This window comes from Temnothorax nylanderi, unplaced genomic scaffold (assembly GCF_030848795.1).
Source record: "Temnothorax nylanderi isolate EJ_2023f unplaced genomic scaffold, tnyl_v1.0 TNYL_tig0075_pilon, whole genome shotgun sequence".
NCBI classification, from domain to species: Eukaryota; Metazoa; Arthropoda; class Insecta; order Hymenoptera; family Formicidae; genus Temnothorax; species Temnothorax nylanderi.
The window spans coordinates 260,066-282,594 of record NW_027249137.1 but is presented as its reverse complement, the minus strand read 5'-3'; the positions used below and the strand labels follow the sequence as shown (position 1 = coordinate 282,594).

General features: G+C 37.1%; 1 protein-coding gene across 7 annotated transcripts in view; it reads left to right on the top strand.

Moving 5' to 3' along the window:
• Positions 1-22,125, top strand: part of Trc (Serine/threonine-protein kinase tricornered) — a 130,170-nt gene extending 108,045 nt beyond the window's left edge. For 6 of the 7 annotated variants that reach the window (XM_071709245.1, XM_071709243.1, XM_071709249.1 and 3 more), the window contains 9 exons: positions 11,137-11,213; positions 13,330-13,563; positions 14,318-14,525; positions 14,619-14,736; positions 15,041-15,180; positions 15,274-15,474; positions 15,802-15,954; positions 16,061-16,219; positions 16,307-22,125. In XM_071709245.1, the coding sequence (XP_071565346.1) occupies positions 11,137-11,213; positions 13,330-13,563; positions 14,318-14,525; positions 14,619-14,736; positions 15,041-15,180; positions 15,274-15,474; positions 15,802-15,954; positions 16,061-16,219; positions 16,307-16,422 (1,406 nt within the window). In that variant the 3' untranslated portion in view covers positions 16,423-22,125. Of the gene's footprint in view, positions 1-10,472; positions 10,537-11,136; positions 11,214-13,329; positions 13,564-14,317; positions 14,526-14,618; positions 14,737-15,040; positions 15,181-15,273; positions 15,475-15,801; positions 15,955-16,060; positions 16,220-16,306 lie in introns of those variants that run through there. The other variant, XM_071709246.1, reaches the window with a different exon arrangement.
• The last annotated feature ends 404 nt before the right edge of the window (positions 22,126-22,529 follow it).

Sequence of the window (22,529 nt, the reverse complement as noted above, 5' to 3'; positions counted from 1 at the left end):
CGCTCGCGAGAGATCTGACGAGATCCCGCCTTTTTATTCTTCTCTCTTATTCCACGCACTTCGCGTTTCTGTTTTTCTCTCACCTCACTCGTGGATTTGCAAGCATCGACGGTGTCCATTATCTGCTTCTGCGAGGGAATACTCAACGGAAATAGACGACCGCGGAATTCGCACGTACGTGTTAAAACGCGAAAATAGTATCTGACATTTCGGGCAATATAGCCGTGTCAGCAGTTTCGCCCGGCTGTTTCTTTTTTTTTCTGTTGCGCTTCGATTTAGCGGAATCAACGTATATAGATGTTGCACGATGTTATATACTTACGTCCACACTGTGTATTTAATGATGATTGATGAAACGATTATCTGACTCAACAATTTAACTAAAAAAATTTGTTTAATTCGTAATCTTCCTATGGACAAAAATTTGCTGCTTGAAAAAAAAAACTTGCTTATAGAAATAAATATCTTTACTTATTTTTCATTTAATTCGCTCATTATGGTTCGATTGCTCGTGCAATTTTGTCTTTAACGTTAAAAAACAACCGTGTGCTCGCATTAAGAGTTATTTAACGGTATACATTGTCCAGTTAAAAGCCAGGCTCTATTCTAGAAGAAAGCTATTGGACATTCTAGCGCAGCCTATACAAATAGTACCACGCAGTCTAAACGCTCGTCAAGAGCCGCGATAAACATAGACTTGCGTGCCTGCGAACTAATTAAGCCGGCTTCTCTCGTTGGCCGCAGATAAAATAAATGGAAGCCCAACAGGACTGTGACCTGTGATATATTTTCGCGAACGTCTCTGATAGAATAGTAAATATTTTTACAAAAACACCATTTTAATTAATGATCATCAATTTTAAAATCCTCTCTGCATTATTAATGTTAGACACGTTATTTATATTAAAATTAAATTGTACAAAAATTTAAAGCGTGTAACTTAAATCTAAAATAAATAGAAATTCGTAGAAACAGTAGATATTTTTATTTTATTTAGCAATGGAATTAAGTCTTTTTAACCAAATGTTTCCTCGCGATATTTACCGGAGTGCATTTACGTCAATTTTTGCGCGAACTTCCTCGAAGTACGGAACACAAATTTCTACGTCGACTATTGATAGCGATTAGATCATTGTCGCGTTATCGAATATATATCATCTTCATGAATGGCCATGGAGAAATATTCTTGCCGCACTTCTCGAGTATCCGCGCAGTTCTCAGCAGAGCTCCGGACTGTATTGTTCATTTTAGTAGTTCTCTACTAGTCGTGCCATTTATAAAAACGGCAGACAAATGGTAGCGGTAATGGCAGACAAAAAGCATTGTGTGAACAACGCGTGCAGTTCTTAATAAGAATCTCACGAAGTACACCTTGATAAATATCTTTCGCTTTTCATGATAATTTAGTGAAAAGTGCATGCTGCGAGATACACATCTTATATAACTCTATTAATTAAAATTGATTTCCAATTTTTTCGAGCGAATAACATTTTATTTAATTATAAGATATAAGTACATATATTTTATAGTTTTAACAAGATATAGGTACATACTTTTACTTTTCATATAGATATTATTAATTTATATTTACTTTTATAGATCTTTGTCTTTTTTTATGTACTAAACTATGCATTTTTTCTCATTAATATAGTTTTTTATAAACAGCTACATTTCGTTGAAGAAAATTGATTTCTTATTTCCATTTTTCAAAGTGCGTATCTATAAATCAGATCGCAGATCGCAATTCGAGTTGGTTGCTGCTTCCATTTCGCGATTCCGAAAAAATTCCGCAAGCTTTAAATAAGATCTTTGATCGTCTTGCAAATCATTTCCGGTCGTGACCGACGATTCCCACAACAGTTCTTATCGGATGCCGCGATTTAGCGGCGAGAGGTCTACCGCGAATGGCAGGGTTAAAACGGGACTACAAAAAAAAATAATAGGAAATGAGAAAAGAGAGTCGCGCGATTACACGCATCGATGCTTTCCTCGTCCGCCTTTCTCTTTCTCCTTTTTCCATTCCTTTCTTCTCGTTGTGTTATTCATTGTTCCTCGGAGCGAACCCGTTGCGCCGTCACCCTATATGTCACTTCTGCGCGCCTCTCCTCGTTCAGGCCTCTCCTCGCGGTCGTATATACGCTCGACAAATTAAACTTTAACTTACCCCGAAGTACTTCCCGCTCGCGTGAGACGCATCACGCACACATATACACACACATACACCCTCGATTTAGTCGCGTAATAACCAAAGTTTCTCTCCGTTGTCGAAGAATTCGGCACTCTCGAAGCAGGGACCGATGAGAGATGCCACAATCTTGCGATACTACTTATTGTTAGAGTTTTAGAATACTAATGATGAAAGATATGCATGTGTATGAACTACATCATTGAAATGTAAATTAGGAACTCGACTGTTAATAATCTAATATCTGGAATGTTTTATCAAATATTTTCTGCAAAATCTTTATGCTGTTAAAGTTAAATTAATATATAAATAATGTGAAATAAAACGAATATATCAATTTTTTTAATTCAATTAATATGATATTTTAAACATACTCATTTTATAAATGCATATTTGCATTTAAGGATCTATTCATTTAATCTATGCATTTAAGGATTTAATCTATTGCTGTCAATAGATTGGTACGCCAAAAGAATTAATAGAACAAATATAATAAAAAAATTAGATATTTATTAAAAAGATATAAAAGTGGATGGAATTAATTACTATTTAGGGAGAGAGAGATGTAATAATATTTATATAGCATCTGATATTTATATAGCATCTGATATTTGAATTAAATTAATATTTTTTTTAGGATAATGATAAAGTTATTAAATTATTATTGCGCTGACAACATCTTGAAATTATGAGAGCGCGTTTCTTTTCAATATTTCTCCAAGGGAATGCGAATTATTATTACATTAGCATTGCAATTATAATTTTGCATCGCGAGGTTGCACGTCGAAAATTAGTTTTATATCGTCCCGTCGACACTGTTTCATGTTATGTATTTGCCATCCACATTCTGTTGCTTTCTTTTTCTATTATTTTATTTCTCCTCTTGCGTATCTATCACGGTGAGGTGTCGAGAGTGGCTACGAGCATGATCAAAAATTAGTATTCCCTTCGAGGATCTCGTAGGCAGATATCTTACCTCGATGTGCTCTAGGCGTTCTTACTCGTCTTATCATACTCAAAATGCAATTTCGAGCAGTCTCGACCGCATTTTCCGTCTCCTCGTCCTAACTTATCATCCCGTGAATGTGTAATGATAATTTAATGGATTGTTGAAAGGAAGTGCTGAGCTCTTTACCAGATATTAAAGAGGTGTGTTGACTTAGGTTATACTGCAGAAGCGTGTTTTTTTTTAACAAGAGAACAAATGTGAAGATAATATATGTCCTTAATATTGATTATACTAAATTCGTTTATATTATCATAAATTTGAGCCTAATAGACTTATAATTTTATTTTATTTTATTTATTTCTTGAACATAAAAATAAAAGTGCTGCGTTTAAAAATTGCTTGCTATTAATATGCTTGCAGTTCTACGATTTCTTTACACTGCGACACGTGCCCTCGATAATTTGATAGAGTTCTTAGGGATATTTAGCCGGTTAAACCACAGTTTACATCTATTGATCGGAAGCGATTTAAAAGAAAAATGCACGAATTATTTTTGTCATTTTTAAAAATTTAAAATAATCTAATGGTCCCTATAATCCTACTACAGGGTTGGCTAAAATTGCTCCAACTTTGAAGTAACGTCCAGTAACGTCTGACAGTTTTCCGATGAAGTCAATACGAACGCGTTAGTGATCGTATACTGCCAAATAATTCCGGTGATAAAAATAGGAGACAAATTACACCTAATTGCAATTATACGCTTTCTCGTGTATAATTCTTTTTATTTAACACAACGAGGCTTTCATATATATGCACCTCCAGGAGTAAAGGACTTTTCTCATGTTAATATACGCTATTTAATTAAATATTTTCTATGCACTTTGCCATTTTCATTCGTTACATTTCCATTTCTAGCTGCGGGACTTAACACCCGTGCGGGAACCATGTCTTATGTAATATGGCAGAGAAGCCCTGCTCGGCAACCAATAGAATGAAAGCCATCACTCGTCCATATTTACACGACGTCAATTTCTGCCGGAGTATTATTTGCTTTATAATCGTATTAAAATATGTCCGAACCAACCACGTCACATTGCGAAAACATCAATTCCATTCTGCATGGGACGTAAAAATTAAAAATCGAGCAATCCTATTGATCGGCTTTTGTCGGACTTAAATTCTGCCGTCATAAGTCGTCGTCGATTCATTAGTCGTTTTTTATTGAGTCAATGTTACACCACTGCATTCTTTAATTCGCAGAAAGTATATATTAATTGTTGTGAAAGATTATAGTCTTTCAAATTTTCTTATAAAGAAGAATAAAACTGCACCTAAAACTAAATTGGAGAAAATCTGTACTTATTTTTCATGCTGTATATCATCAACTTTTGAACGCTGACCATTATCTCGTTTACCAAAAACATTTCTTGTTAATATTTAGAAACTCTCGTTTCTCCTATCTAAATGTACTCGCTCTTGTTCGCCTCTCTCATCTCTATTTTCGGGAGTATCGTTGAAAATAGGCGAGAGACAAGCGAGGGAACCGTCGATCTCGCCGATCTCCTCGCGCACTCAGGCACTCACCGATTCCGTCCGGCCGATCCGGCAAAAAGTGCAGTGACCGTTATTTACGGTTATCCTCACTCCGAGCAAGTAGGTTGGTCGTGCGCGTAAAGCGCGCACGCGATATGCCGCACGCGCGCTTCGCGAAAGACGAGAGGATCGGCCCCGCCGTCGACTTTTTGCGCCGTGAAATCGATTTTCCGTATCCCTCCGTCGCGAAAGAGAGCCGTGTGAAATCACTACCGCGTGAGAATCGTCATGCTGCACGCAACGGGCTGCCGATCCGAAGCGAAATGTAGGCCAGAATTGATTACTTTAAGCAAATTCGAGAGGCACGATTGTTTGACTGGAAATGAAATTGAATGGGCGTGACGTTCGACAAATTCATATGTATAAGACAATTAAAAACACAGAAGATACGTATACATTATAATGAAATAAACAGATTTTACAGGACGCTTTATGAGACGAATTAAGAGTTTCGAAGAGAAATTCGATATTTTATGTTTTGTCTTTTTTAAATGTGAGGAGTTTGTCAGACGAATTTAATAGGAAATTTATTTTAAACCTTTCGTTATATTTTTCCTTAACTTGAAAACTTAAATCTTCTTACTTTTTAAAATAAAAGATATGTAGTTTGCGCATTTCTGAGTACGAGCGACGAGCGCTTGTTCAATTTTATTCGATGATTTTCTTTACGGAGAGATGAGACGGACCTCGACGTAAGTTTCACCGTACTCAACTATCATCTACGACGAATCTTCATCGCGACTTTCTGATGACGTCGCTCTCTGTATACTTGCAATGGGCAAACTAGATCTAATGGCCTGTAGGGACGGTTCTGCGCGACATTGTAATCCGTAACGCAATCAGCGGATGGCGTTCTAACGGATTGTTGCGTGTGAAACGAATCGGCAAATACCATGCCGGAGCAGAGTTTCAGATCGAAAGTCGCGAGATGGAAAATCGGAAACGGAGAAATTTCAACGGTATGTTTTTGTTTCGTGGCGTCGAGTCGCCACGCGGATCTGGAAAATCGCGTGAATCGGGAAAATCGGAAATCGCAATCGGAGAAATATCAATCGGGAAAGGAGACAGGAAGAAAATCATTTCACCGTCGCGAAATGAAATTGCGCGAAGTTCCGTGATTTGTCGTCGCGACGCGTAATTTGATCGATGAACGAATCCGTTTCGGAATAACGCGTGAGCCACCGCGCCGCGTAGGGGTTATTGCAGTTTGAAGAAAAAGAAACTACCATCGCGACGAAATTATTCCTCCGGATGCAGACAGCTTTAATCGCGCTGACATGACGGCGCAGCAATCGCGGTAGCGATTATTTGCGTAAATCCGACGGGAGATATCGGATTGTACGCGCCGGATATGCGAGCAAAATGCCACGCGCCCGCATAAATATCGGTGGTGGGCCGCCGTTATTATTTAATAAGCGTCAAGGCTGAAATGCCGACGTAAGTGCGCGACATTGCAGATGCTTCAAGTCAAACACTGTCCCTATGATTCACCCACGTTTCGCTGCCGTTTAAAGACTCGCTTTACGGTTCCCCTGCGTTCCGCTTGGAGAACATATGATTCTTTCTCTCGCACGCGACCCGCCGCGCCGCTTTCCTAAAGGTTACTGCGACGTGACGTCTCAACAACGGACTGCGTCTTGCCAGAAATTTATGTTCTGCATTACATTAGTGTTTATGGAATCCTTTTAATGATTAATTTTCAACATCTCGAATTCTCTTGTTTTCGACAAAGGTCTAATAAAGGGACTACTATTTTTTAATTTAACTCTAATTGTGATCGTTTTTTTATTTATTTGTACTTTTTAGATTTTATTCGCAGAATCATTTAATTTTTAAGTTTGTAATCGTGTTTCTCATCACATTTTTGCTGAAGAAAAATAAAGTAAATTAAATTTGTTGAATTTAAACTTGAAGAGATATCGCACTCTCTCAGGTGCTGTCGTAACTGTTTTATTTTGATTCGCCATTTGCATCAATTCATGACAGATGACACATGAGAAGACGCGTTTATACGATAATTTGTCGTTTCGTGAAGCGCGTGCTTGCCTGTATCGCGCGTCGTTTAATAATATTCCCTCTTTGCTGTCAAACGTTTTCATATTATACCATCTGATATTCAGTCTCCAATAACCCGTTGACGTTTGTAAAGTTCCCCGGCAGGATTGGATAATTTCCATGGTGGCGTAATCGGGCAGGATCGCTCGATCGTGATTAAGTCTTGATACACGGTGTGGCGTATGAGCACGATGTATGCATGATCCGCGTACACGTGTGCTCCGCGGGAAAACGCGTCACCGAGTTTGTTTACATGTTCTACAACTCGTGTTACTCGTGCGGCAGCAATTAATAGACATCCATCCTGTCGCTTAACGTGAATTACACCCACGTGCGACCCGAAGAGCCTTCCTGAAACGTGCACAGATTCGTGCGTATGTACTTGTTGATTTTCAGCAGATCCAGATAGTTTGTACTTGGAAACTGTGGCAGAGGGAGATGAAACCTGAAGGTGTTACGATATTATCAACACAACTGACTGTGCCCTGACTTAGAGTTTGCCTGCGTACTAAGAAAAGATCTTCGTTGCTACTCTTAGTTTTAATTGTTGTCGATAATGAACGGCTACTAAATAGAGGATAGGATTTTGTAACGATTAAGAAATTAAATATCAAAATTATTATTTGTTTTTTTTATTTTTGTCGGCGCAAATAATTCCCTGGTGTTTATGTAAGAGCGGAGAAAATAACGAAAATGGTAGCAATTTTTAGAAATAAAAGCTTAAATGAGTTAAGAGGTTTCAATACGAATTATGTCATCACTCGATACTTTTTCTGGATCAATCTTTCTCATACTCTTTCGCACTTCCCGACACGTGAACATATCTATTTGGAACCAGGACAATCAATATCACTTTGCGACTTGAAGGTAGAAGGACAAATGTCATATGTCCACGTACATGATATTAGTCAGTCCTTCTGTGGGCTTTAGGAAAATATTCTGTTTGACGTACATGTCATATACGTGTCCAAGAGTTTTTATAGGGAATAATACTGGTCGTTTTAATTACGTTTTAAAATGAGTCAAATTAACCCCAGGCAAGCAAATGAGCTCTGCTTTTAGTTGAATATATTGTGTCATAACTCCGTTAAGCAACGCGTATCACGCAACGATGATTAATACGATGTCCGAGATAATTAACGTCTAGTGCAGTTACGATAGCGCGATATTCCTGACAGGCGCGTCTAATCAACGCTCATAAAATAAACCGCAAGGGGAAACCCTTGTATGTAGATCCACCGTGCTGCAGCTCGGGCCATCGAACCTTTCTCCGCTGCATTGCGGGCGAATTCGTGTATCAAACACGAAAAAGAAATTGTGTTGAACTTTCGTTAATTTTCCCCCGTTCTGTGTCAGTTTGATCTTTTAACAATCTGCTCTAGTTCCAAAGTGCGAACACAGAAGAAACGGAATAAGTAATCACAGAACAGCTTTTTTAATACACTAATATATTTACGCACATAAAACGAGTACAAATAAGATGTACATGAATTATTAGCGATCGATTTTACATTTTAATTGCTTTCGTGCGTCGTATAATGCCCCGGTCTTACACGTGGAACTAATGTCCACGTTAATTGTTTCATAACGTTGCAGGATCAATACCACTCGCCAGGTACCGTTGATCCTATTAAATTGAGTATCGAAACAAATAGGTGCGCTACAGATTAACGCACGTTTGCCATTACACCGACAAAGCCTGTGTACCACGATCATTAAAGTAACGAAGTTTACGCGCGACAATGTTTCTCTCATTAAAATAAATAATGTAATTAAAATAATGCAATTAAAATTATCTATCTTCTGATTGTAATACAGATGAGGCAGGATGTGGCAGCTAAGACACGTACGGAGTCGCGATTTTTCTAGTGTCGTTAAATATTTATACGAATAAAATTTCTGTAAGTGAGTCATTGCGGTGCTGTCATTGCGGAAGCGTAATAACGTGCAACTTTTGTAAAAGGAAACACCGCCAAGTTGCCCAACAGAACGGATCTTCTTGCGCCTCATTGTCACTCTGATACCTGGCAACGCATGATTGCGTAATAATGATTCATTCGATGACACCACCCGGTGTCCTCGAAATAAACCCCCCCTCGTGAAGAACCATCATTTGCGTTATGGTAAACACACTTGTCGTGCGGTTGCGAAATGTCCCGTTCTTTTAAGCCGGACGAGAGATTTGTCGCTCCGTCAGTCAGCCTGATAACGTAATGATGCTTCCGTTGTCACTTTAAATGTATTCAATGAGGACTTGTTCTGTCTTGAAAGATTTCGTTGCAAATTTCATAAGCATTTATTTTCTATAAATATCTTGAACTAAAACAGCCTATTTTATTTTCAACTGCATAAAAAATGTTATAATTATATATATAATAATATATTAATATAATTAATCGCGTTATAAGATTATCGAAATATAAAATGTTACGTACATAATGCAATATGACAACTTTCGTATCTTTCTTATTCACTCTCTTCACTTTAAATGACTGTTCTAGACGCAATTATAAATCTTAATTATTTAAAGCCGCGATATACGGCGAGTTAGAATAATAGCGTTACAACGTAATTACAAATTAACATCTGTTGTAAAGCTCTTCGCGGTTTGACGTTGTTATTTCAAATATTTAACACGTGGTTGTAAATCTATCTGCACGTTATGCAGCTTGCTATAAAACGCAAAATTAACAAAGGACCTTTCATCCTGAAAATCCCTTTGAGTTACGCAAGGGACTTTGTTGTGGAGTAGCAAGTTGTAATTGGGTCACCCTAAGCACCTGTCATCAGCCATTTAATCCTGAATTGCAAAGGAAAACGGATTAGTGTAGAAAGTGTCAAAGGAAAATATGGGTTAGCGTAGAAACAGTGTATCGCGATGTATTCAATTGAATCACAATGAAACATATTTCACCAATTTTCCTCACGTTTGGAAAGGCAATATACAATATTCATTTGAAACGCTCGATAGTAAGTTTTCTAAAAAGAAAATGAAAAATATAAGAATGCTTGTTTTAGTCCAATTATAATCACAATTAATAATAGGAATATTAGTAGGAATATTTTCTTAAGCCGTAAATGTATGATTATTTTATTAATACTTTGTAATTGCATTGTAACAGTCTCAAAATAATTCAGATATAGAAACGATATGTTAATATTTAATTAACTTTTTAAATATTTAAGAATAGTCAGAGTATGATTCAAATTTAATTCGCCCTAGATTCATGTTAAATTCTTTACACAGTTATGTTTAGATTTCTTTAATCACAACTATTAACGTGAAACATAAAACAATTTTTATAATTATTCAAAATAAATAATTTCTCGACAATTGCTCAGAATATCTATTGCTACATTGAATGTTGACGTCACGAGTACATGTCACAGAAAAAAATTAATGTTGCAGAGGAGGGTGACTCATAAAAATTGCTCAAATAATTATATGACGGACGTTTTCATTTTTCACTTTTTCCACGTGTCGGCCTTCGAATAGATAAATGCGGTCCACGCTTACAATAGTGTCGGGACAATTTGCTCATAATGCGCGTTTATAATGTTCCGTCATCTTTTGTGGGTGTGTAACTTTAGATTTTTTTTGTTTCTAAAAAGACAAGCGACGTCATCGGCAGTGTAACATTGTTGTGTAACGCGTGCGATACAGGGTAAATTCTTCATATAAGACTCTTTTCTTCAAGCGTGACGATGAAGATAGAGTGTCTTAAATGTGTTCAACGCCGATGTTCCAATAATGGTAATAACGATAAAACTTTCTAGTTTTATCAAATTTTTTCTGGTTTCAAAATATCAACACAACTACTTTGTAAAATATAAGAGACTAAATCGACACAACAATTAAATGTCTTAAGATACTCTTTAACAGTTTATTTTTGTTAAAATACAAAATATATGTATTTATAGGAGAAAATAGAAATGTATGAAATAGAAATTTAAAATAAAACTGATAACAGAATTTTCAGAAAAACATAAAACTTAATGTATTATACTACTGAAATATATATACCTGTAAAATTTAAAACATGAACTTTAATTTAAAAATGGTTTAAAGTTTTAAAGATATAACGAATATTTTGTATATTTCCACTTCTCTGTTTACGAAAAGAAAATATAAAATATCCTAGGTACATTTATTTTTTGACAATGTCGTGCTACAATTAATACAGAAATAGCTGATATTTTCCTTCGTTTAACGAATTATCTGTCAGTTTTGCAAGGGTGTCGTTTGCCTTTTAATTCGTTCAAGCGATACTTTCATTGAGAGTAGTTGCGTTAGGCAACATTAACTCTGGAGACTGATGACACTGAATGACCTCTTTTCTTGTACTCGTTGCAGGGGTGTTGGAGATGGCGGCCACCGAGAGCACGATCCGATTTAGCGGCCACACGTTGGACAAGGCGACCAAGGCCAAGGTGAGTTCGGATTTAGTTTCAACTTGATTATTCCATTAAGATAGCGACCATTTTGCTCTCTATATTGCATTCGTCAATTCATTCGGAATAAATGATTTAATATACAGAGTATAGCATAAAACATTGATACGATTATATTAAGATGGTATTTTCTAATTAATTTTGAAGATATTTCTCTGTGATGATAATTTTTGCACAAATAAAACATCAGACATTTAATAATTTGACAATTAGAAGCTTGTGTTACCTTTATTTTGAGATTAAGTAAAGATACAATTTTATTATCTTTTTGAATCAATTAATTTTTTATTTTGTTGAGATTCTTTATTTTTTTTTTATTAAATAACCTATAAACACGCATATATCAGTATCTTAAGTTTCCGATGCGGAAGGGCACGTAAACCGATTAAATTTTCTTACCAACTTTCATACTTCGATGCGAGGGAACTTGTGTTACACAAACACGTTACATAATATAGTAATTGAACTATGTAATAACACTGCTCTCATATCTTAATAAATTGAATCTGATCACGGACCCGCCGTACGGTCAATCGGCTAAAAGAACGGTAGAAATCGATAGAAGAATTATTACATCATAACTGATAATTTAATATTCGCGTTCTCAGTCGTCGCTTACTCGGCAAAGAACCTTGAATGTCCAGGAACATTTTGCACGAGCAAGAAATGTGGGTCAACACCGGAACAATTTTAACCGGCAATATGTAGAGGCAATGTCGACGTACTGTGTTGCTAATTAATGGTCGCCGTTTTAACAAGATGAGCATTGCAATATTCTATACCCAACCGACGCGGCTTGGTTGGATTTAATTCACCGGCCGCCATTCAGAATTACAGTTAATAATGTAATAAATTTGCAATTCCCTGTCTGTTTACTGTATTATAATGAATAAAATTACAAATAACGGCATGTACGATAATTTCTATTTACGATGCTATTTCTGTAAATTTCATAAAATATGAGACTGAGAGAAAAAAGTATCTATATATCTCACGAAAGACACATCTCGATTAGTAGATATAAATATCTGAATGTTATTATATTGCTAGGAAAAAAATTGATAATTAAAAAATGCTTCCTTATTAATTTAATTTCCCGAAAGTATTAAGCCTAAATAAAATGTCGGTTGCGAATTAATACTTGGAAATCATCATGTTATACTGCTCATGTCGTATTGCTCATCGAATTGCGAAAATTTCCGCTTAATTTGAAACGCTCCTTGCTTATAATAACCACGTATGCTTTCCTGAGAAAAAAAATTACCGAAAGTTAGCCAATTCTTCCCACTATAGTTACTGTGTAACGCTAATTACCACGTGATTACTCAACGTTTGTCGGCGTTGCCGACAATGCTCGATAATTTCGTTAATAACAATTGTTGACCGTTGCAAAAAAGTTGCCCGTGTCAGCGTGTCTGCGCAAACTTTCACGATGAAAAGGGTTGCTACAAGTTTGGAGAACTGTGAAAACCCGAAAAAGTTGGGGAAATTAGAAACGGAGAAAATTGCAAAAAATCTCTGGAATTTAGCACTCCGCTAGACAGAAATGAGATCGTGTGAATTACGTAATTAACGACATTTACGAACGTTCGTATTTATATAATTACAAAAGATTATTAAATGTTTGAACAGGATAATTATGGTGGATATTAATCAGAATAGCTCACATAAAATTCTTGGTGGTACATGTTGTCCCACAACTACCATGATTTCAGGGTAAATTTTAAGAGAAAATTCTCTCCGTGTAGAATTTTCATCTACAGTTGTAATTTCAATTTAGAAAGGTGGCAGTTTACTGAATTTATTTAAGAATTTCTTTCAGTCTCTTCAGAATTTTCTCTTCGTCTCTACGCGGTTGTTCCGGCGAGAAGTATAACGCTGGCTCCGAAACGTCTCGCGAACCTCTGATCTCAGCGAGCATAATAATCGCGCCAGCCGTGGTAACCGCGCGCGCGACCAGCGGAAGTGGTTTTGTCGTGCGCGAGATAAAACGTTATCGATCGCATTACGTCGAGCTCTCGAGCGACGACAGGAAGTGAAGGATCATACGAGCTTGGTACATATGATGATAATAATCGCGTTTTGCCTTTTGCAGGTAACGCTGGAGAACTACTACAGCAATCTGATAGCGCAGCACATCGAGCGGAAGCAGAGGCTGGCGAAGCTCGAGGAGTCCCTCAAGGATGAGGGCCTCTCGGAGCAGCAGAAGCAGGAGAAGAGGCTGCAGCATGCCCAGAAGGAGACCGAGTTCCTCCGGCTGAAACGGTCCAGGCTTGGCGTCGAGGATTTCGAGCCCCTCAAGGTCATTGGCAGGGGGGCATTCGGCGAGGTGAGGATCGATAGCTGATGACGCGGCTAATGAGCGAGCGAGTTAGGATAGTTAGATGTGGGTTTAATTGCGCTAGATTCGCTGCGGCTTGATACGAGGAATTGTGAAGCGATGCTTTTTCTTGCGATGTAATGAGAACAAAAAGTCGCGATGTCGTAATCGGCGTACAATTTGTCGTAATTTTCCACGCAGTTCGTAAGTAGTTTACGTAATTTGAGAGAAATACGGAAGAAATTTTAATTGTAAATGCGATTTGTTACAATATATAGATATATATCTGCAGGATTTCATAAATATAGGTGTTAAATAAGCAGATGTTATCGAACGCCTTTATTTTGTCGAGGAATGTCAATTCTTAATGCTATCTTATAAATTATATTTTCTTCGTTTAAATGACATTTTAAATGACATACTCATCGTATGTGTGCCACATATAAATTATTCATAATTATGTAGCGATTTAACATTAAAGATGAAAATTGACTTCTCTATGCTTGTGAGTGTAATAATTACGTATAATAACAGAAATACGCGAGAGGCTCTCTCAGGCGGTAGTCACGTCCAGGAGAGAGAGCGAAATTTTCTCATTACTTCTCAGAAGAAGTAGCGTTTCGCCTCGCTTCGCGGAGCAAGTGGAATCCCTTTCGTAAAGTTCGAGATTAGAACGGGAGAACGCTTTTAATCGCTCGCCACGGAAGTCTGCCGGTATTTTCACTCAAAACGCGCTGTTTTGTGAAAAAAAAAAAACGAACAGGTGAGACTCGTGCAGAAGAAGGACACTGGACACGTGTACGCGATGAAGATCCTCCGGAAAGCGGACATGCTCGAGAAGGAGCAAGTCGCGCACGTCAGAGCGGAGAGGGACGTTCTCGTGGAAGCGGACCATCAGTGGGTCGTGAAGATGTACTACAGTTTCCAGGATCCTATAAATCTCTATCTAATAATGGAGTTTCTGCCCGGCGGTAAGTCCCGCTATCGGTCTTCAGCGACACGGCTGAAAACGGAAGCGCTACTCCTAGGTATATCGCGAATAACTCGTGCGGGATGAATTACAGGTGACATGATGACGCTGCTCATGAAGAAGGACACGCTTTCCGAGGAGTGCACGCAATTTTATATTTCCGAAACGGCATTAGCGATCGACTCCATACACAAATTAGGTTTTATTCATAGGTAAGTTCGTCGCGGTTTCGTCAAGATCCGTTTTGGAAAGAGAAATAATTAAATAGAGTGATTTAAATGAAGTTTAATTATATTACAAGTCATTTATTTCAATCTTTTAAAGTCTTTCCTGTTCTAAATATATTTGCGAGGGTCTTTTTTGGTGATTTTTAAATGTAATTCTTATCGTTCTAGTAATCAAGAGTTTTGAACTTTCAAATTACATAATTTGATCTGCATTTATACTTGTAATTTTTGTATACGTTATATATATATACAATAAACAATTGTTTATATTAATTTAACTATTCTGCAGAGACATCAAGCCAGACAACCTGTTGCTGGATGCACGGGGCCACATAAAACTTTCTGATTTTGGGCTGTGCACGGGTTTGAAGAAATCACACAGAACTGATTTCTACCGAGACCTGAGTCAAGCGAAACCTTCCGATTTCAGTAAGTAACGACGTTTCTCGTATGCGCCGGAGATAAATATTTACGTAATGTCGGTTTATAATTTAACTAATGCCTCATCTGTTTCTCACACAGTGACATCATGCGGGAGTGGAAGCGGCGGTGCGATGGACAGCAAAAGGAGAGCCGAGAGCTGGAAGAGAAACAGGAGAGCGCTGGCTTACAGTACGGTAGGCACTCCGGACTACATTGCGCCGGAAGTGTTTCTGCAAACAGGTTACGGACCGGCTTGCGACTGTTGGTCCCTGGGAGTTATCATGTACGAGATGCTTATAGGTACGATCCCTTGCGTATTGTCCTTTTTAAATTCATTTGTAATTAATAAATTATTTAAGAAATGATCTACATAATTGTCGATCTATTTATATGAATTATTCTTAGTTGTTTCAAAAGTTATTCTTTTAGTATACAAAAAAATACTTCTTCGTTATACCATATATTACTATATCATGTAAATGTAGTTTACATATTATATAAATAATGTTATAGCAACGATTATATTGATTGCAAAATACCTATGAGGGATAAACATGAATGTAATAAAATTTTTAAAAAATAATTTATGTTAGAGATCTAACTAATAATAACATAACTCTATTTTAGGATATCCACCATTCTGTAGTGAGAATCCACAAGAGACGTATAGAAAAGTAATGAACTGGCGAGAAACGTTAGTGTTTCCGCCGGAGGTTCCCATTAGCGAAGAGGCTAAAGATACCATTATCAGATTTTGCTGCGAAGCCGATAGAAGATTAGGTAAATTTCTGGAATTTAATTTCGGAATCATTAAAATAAAAGTAAATCTCTTTCACGGCAATAAATCTAATCGTGAAACTAATCTTTATCGTTGATTGTCTCGCAGGGGCACAAAGAGGCATCGAAGAGCTCAAGTTAGCGCCCTTCTTCCGCGGTGTCGATTGGGAGCACATCAGGGAAAGACCAGCCGCCATACCGGTCGAGGTGCGGTCCATCGACGACACGTCAAACTTCGACGAATTTCCAGACGTGAAATTAGAGATACGTACGTATATCTTGTCCTGTATTATCATTATTGCATCCAATAGTCTCTGAAACGCACGCTTTATTCTTTCGTTTTGCCTCATTACAGCGTCCGCGCCGATGCCACAGGACGGCGAGGTAATATACAAGGACTGGGTATTTATTAATTACACCTTCAAGCGCTTCGAGGGTCTGACACAGCGGGGCACGCCGACCAAGAAATAGCAACCCCTCACTTCCTGCTCGATCAACAGCGCCGTCGTCAATCAGCAGCCAGCTGACGTGATCGAAATTCCGGCCTTGGTACATCATCCTCATCCGCCATCGTCGACGGCAATGGTGTCGCGTATGACGGACGGTTGATCCTGTCTCTTGGACGCAGTTCAAATATCGGACACAAGTCATTCTTATTTGTATATATGTGATGACCATGGATTGTCATAAATACGCGCAGCATCAATCACGGATATCGACAGTTGCGAGCGAGGCGAAGAGCACGATCCAACCGAAAGCCCGGACAAGCGGATGGATACGGGAGAGTATAGCGATAAAGGTGCACAATACACGAATATTGCATGCCTCAACGCGTGCGTCGATAACGCGCGATAAGGCGATGCGAGCGAAGTTTTGTGTGACTTACGGTGATCCTCGTTTGTATCCCCGTCGAGAAGCATTATTCTTTACTCTTGTCGTGCCGCGGAGGAGGCGTTTTGTGCGAAGCGTAGCATAATAAGCTCTCTGTGGTAATGGTATTAAACGGAAACGATCGGAGGGAGCCTCGGTCCCGTGATCCTCACACGTACTTCTTATTTATCTACGCGACGCGCGTGTCAACAAAATTTTATTGCGCGAAATACATTTGTCGAACGCTCGGCTAAGCTCTCGAATCAAGCTCTCTCCTTTTCTCTGTTCAAACGTTGTATTTATAATTAACTCTCTGTGATATGTGAAGTTGTTGAAAATATCCGCTACCTTCGGACCTTTTTGTCTGTTAGCGGATGTCTACGCTTTTATTGATGTTGTATATATGTGATTAATCGTATTTCGATATGTCTTGAAAATTTAAAAGTTGTTACGATGGAATTTTATAATATTATGTATTTTTGCGCTACTTTTGAGAGCTTAGATCCGTTCACGAAACTGAGGGAATTATTGACAGAATTAATGACACGCGCGCGAATCTTTTCATATATAAACAAATAATATATATTACCTAATATATATTTTACATGTTTTATCATTGCATTTCAGCATTGTGTAATGGGGTATACTTTCGGTACCGGGTCTCTCTCTTTCTTTATCTCTCTTTCTCTTGTAAGGCAATAATAAACATTTAGCCGTGTCTGAATACACGATAAAGGATGCTAGGCTTTAAAAGATACCGTAAAAAGGCGTAAGAAGGGAGAGAGAAAGATTACACTTGTAAGATTCAGGGCTCCTTCGTTGCCTTATTAAGGTTCCTAACAGACAGCCCAACAAAACCCGTACGTTTAAACGAAAGAGATGAGCCAGACATGCCACTTCTTCGATGGAAAACGATAAGGAAATAAGGCAGTGTGTTACGAACGATGTAGAAAATCGTACGCACGTGTATTTTAACACTCGATGAAACCGGATACCTTTTCTTTCGATCGCACTGTGAACAATTTTACGATATACATTTCGTAGTTTTGCTGACAACCAGGGCACCTTGGTAATAAAATAGCGTAATAACGATAAAGACTAGGTAACATTTAAGATAACAAACATACATTCACACAGAAGTACCTATAACATTAAACAAAGGAAATGCACGCGTGCGCGTTCGAAACGTAATTGCGTTTTGGATAATATAGTACATGTATAAAAAAAAAAAGAAAATTCTCAACGCTCCTTCCACGTAACGTTCCGGCGTGTCTCCACTTAATAATCACGCAATCACGCTGTACTGTACATTCGACGAAGAGATTAGTTTCGTACGACTACTCCGCCTGCGTATGTATCTTAACGCCGTTTACCGAATAAAGTTTCTCCAGGTAGTTTAAATAAAGCAGAGAGCGCCTAGATTACGGTGTACTACCAGTTAAGCCAGTAATTTAAACAAAGAGAAAAAAAGAAAGGAAGAAAATCACCCGCGAAATAAAGCTAGTAGAAAAAAAAGGTGAAAACTATTTTCTGCACTATGCTAGGAGTTAAATCGACGAGTGTAACGTGTAAGCGGGAAAGTTAGGGAGCTACTTACGGAATACTTTTAGTCTCTCCTTGTCGCCATTGAGTACAGATGCTCTGACGTCCATGCTACTAAGTAAAAGAAAAGAAAAAAAAAACGAAGAAGTAATCGCAATTTATTTATTTAAAGAGAAAGTCTAAATAAATGATACAACAATAGCCACGAGATGCCTTCGACGCAACAAGTTTCGGTGCCCTGGAACAGTGCATATATATAAATATATAAGTATATATGTAAAAAAGTATATATATATATATATATACATAGAGATACCTTTTAGCAAAGAGAGAGGGAAGTGTAATATGCGCTAAATTTAGGTGTTGAATTATAGGTGTGCTCTGAATTCGAAGTCAGGTGGGTGTACATTTTTTTCTCTTTATTCTGAAAGCGAGAGAGAGGGAACGAGCGATTATAACATAAGCGGAGTGGTGACGAGATGTATGTACGCACGTATCGAGTTCTTACACATTTGATGTAAAACGTAATTCTGAGGACACGTGAGAGGGAAATCTCCAAGTTAGACTTAACGGTATTGATTATCGATGTACACTGTAAATACTGACGAGGCAACTAAATATTATTAAGAGCAAAGGCAGTTTGAGCTCCGGTGTTTAATTGGTTACCGCTGTACTGCCATCCTCGACTTTTTATTATTGTATATCGCGCATGATGAATCGCATTACGGGTGTGTTAAACGTACGGTATATCATCCAATCACACGTTTTTGCTCGTGTTTACGCTAGTGTTCTTATCATTGTACGAATACTGATTAGTTGTTAATTTTACGGTTAATTTAAATGAAAGAAACCGCGATAGATCTCTCCTAGCTAATTCGTACTAATTAGTTGTTAAGTTACTTTTTTTCTTCGGCGAGGAGCCTCTTATTTTTTTTTCTTCTTTTTCTTTCTTTTCTCTCGTCGAAATAGGAGTCGCTTCCTACACATTCGCGTCTTCTGTCTCTCTTGTAGCTGTCATCTTGTCGAGTTCCGTTCATGTGATTTCTTTCTGTCGCGATATGGTAGGATTCTCGGATTATGTAATATCATACATATACGATTAATCACACGCACACGCACGTATATCGACCGTATGTAGCAAAGCGGAACAATTATTTCTTCGCGTTCGAATATCGAGAGGAGCCGTTTCTTCGGTTGTTTAATCGATACACTTTAAGCCTGGATGAGTAATGTTTCGAAGTTACAAATACTGAGATCACCGGTTAAAATCTGCGCGTGAGATTATTTTAGAAAGACTTTTGCTGAAGCGTGTCTCGGGAGAGAGGCATGGAAATTCTCTTACAAGAATAAAGCTCTTCCCACTGAAGAATAAATAATTAGTATTGAATCTTAACACGTCTATAAAAAATCATGAATAGAACAAAATCATTTCCTTAAATACTAGATAAAAAGTTGGCTATGATTCAATTCTTTTATTGTCTATTTTTAGACAGAGAATTAAATGATAGACGCGCTAATCTGAGGCAGGTAAGTGAATTTCGAAACAAATTCGGCGATGCACAAATATTAATGCTAGGACTTAATGCTAAACTATTCTATATTGATCATATATTTCACGATTGCAATTTAAACAAGCAAATGATGAAAAAGCAACGATCTGGTTATTTTGTTTGATTAAAATTACGTCACGAGCGATAGCTCAGTTATTTTAAATCAAGCTAGGCAAACATCTAAAACTGCACAGATTAGTGTTGCCGATCTGATGATATGAAAGCCACTTCTCGGATGGATTGTTTATCGTGGAATCTATTGCTTTCTGCATATTACTCATCCAGGATCAAGGAGGATCGCACACGATGACGATCCTTCGATTGCCCCGTGTGCGAAATAACGATTTGCGCAAAGTGCTCTTGGATAAATATTTCGTTGCGCTTATCATTTTACAACGCTTAAAATCTAGAATTGCGGATTGAGGCGTAACGAAGCTTAAGAAGAAAGCGTTCTCAAACTGAAAATAATACAGTAAATTACAAAAAAGGACATTCAGAAGAAAGCAAAGGAAAAGTTAAAAAATTCTATAATTTAAATATGTATAACTTACGCTAATTATAAGTTATAAATAACAAATATCGAATAGCTGCTGTATTTATTCGGACTACAATGATTGTAGAAAAACAGCTAGAGAAAACTTAGAATTATATCAGATTTGTGTCACAAACGTACAGCTTGTGTCCAACATAAAAATTTGACATTCGAAGAACATCGCGGTTCATCCTTTCCAGAATTTTATCTTTTCCTTACATTTTATTCCATCTTATTGTTAGTGTCACGTTTCGTTACGTCTCATCCGTATTCTACGTAAACCGTTAGGTCGCGTGTGAGTCACTTAAATCGTCCCGATGCGCATTGCCGAGGAACCGAAATAATATCAGCACGGGTTTCGCTCGGGATTAACAGAAGCGAGTACGTGTGTTGCGACAATCGTGTGTGAACGAAACGAATTCCTTATTCGGGGATACGAGTGTTATCTGTCACCTGTAACTGCGCGATAATGTTCCGTATCAGCGCGGCTTGATTCATTTTGTTGTCGTTTTGTACAGTGATTTAGCTGAATTTTATAAGCCGGACTTAGTATATAGCGTTATTAGGTAGAAGTTCTTCATGATTAATCCCGTTCAAGCGTAGCGATAGTAAACTCTTAGACACGGCCAGTCCCGCGCGTCGTAAGTCTACGGTGACTAGATAACATCGTCGTGGTACAAGCGAGTGTAATGATGCAGTGCTTTTTCTTGAATTTTTAAATGGGCGACTTTAATATGAAAAAGTCTCAGTTTCTGAGCTTGTACGTATGCCTTGAATAAATATATATGTTTAATTTATAAAATAATCTATAACAAAATTAAGCACTTATTTACTTCTCATAATGTAAAAAAACACGTAATCTTTCAAACCATTTAGACGTTCTTTAATAAAAATCGAAAAATGTATGTATGTTTTTATTAATTAATAATAATTAATAAAATTATTAATTAATTATTATGAATTAATAATTTTATTTATAAAATTATTAATTATTATTTAATAATAATTTTATTTATAAAATTATTTATTAATTATTAATAATAATTTTATTATTTAATAATAATTATTAATAATTATTAATTTGTTCTTTAAACAAGTTCTTCTTTAATATTTATCACAAATACAAATTTATTCAAATTTAATAATCTAAAAAAGTTTAAAGATTGCATTTTTAAGTTATTGCGATATAAATTAATCTCTTAAATTAAATATTATCATATTATTTCCTCTTTTGAAAACTTCAAGAGCCCATTTCTTGATTTCGACATATAAAGCACAAAGGCGAACGCATTATTGCACTCGATTGTATGAGAATAGATTTCGTCAAATAAATTTGTATAACAAACGATGTCTGGCCGTTCTGGCCGTTCTGGATGTATGTGGTATTTGCCGTATAAGATTTACGATTATTTAAAACCGTTTACACGCAAATCGTCGGCTATTTGTTTCGGGGACGGAGGAGAAAGACCCAGAACACGAACCGCACACGCGGACGCACTACGGACGAGGTATATCGAGTGCGGATATTTTATAGTAGGCTTGTGATTAAATCGAGAAATTATTGTCGAATGGTCCGAGATAAAATAAAAAACGATGTATAAAAAAAAAGAGAAATATTGCTTTCCACACGCAGAATATACTATTGTAATTATGTCGTTAATAAATTGTTTTTTATTTTAACTCTCTCGCAAGCGGTTCTCGTACACGTGTTCCCTGCATGGCGTTCCAATGGTTCACGATTTTTAGCATGGAGCTCCATTGGCGGAGATGCAACCCCGGAGGCTTTGCAGAGTTCGGTAATTCGTTCGGTAATAGTGTAACGGTATAACTATAAAATTATATAAATAGCAAGTTTGTCGGAAATCAATAAAGAAAATAACTTTATAACTTCGGGTGATAAAGAGGACACGTATCATATCTGCGGCTTTAAGATAATATATTGAACGAAATATCATATCATTTTATATTGTATAGCATGATTTAATTAAATTACAACCTCAACATTAAACGATATAAAATTAAAACACATTTTGATGTATTATAATTAAATTGTATTTTATACTTTTTGTTTATAACATTATATT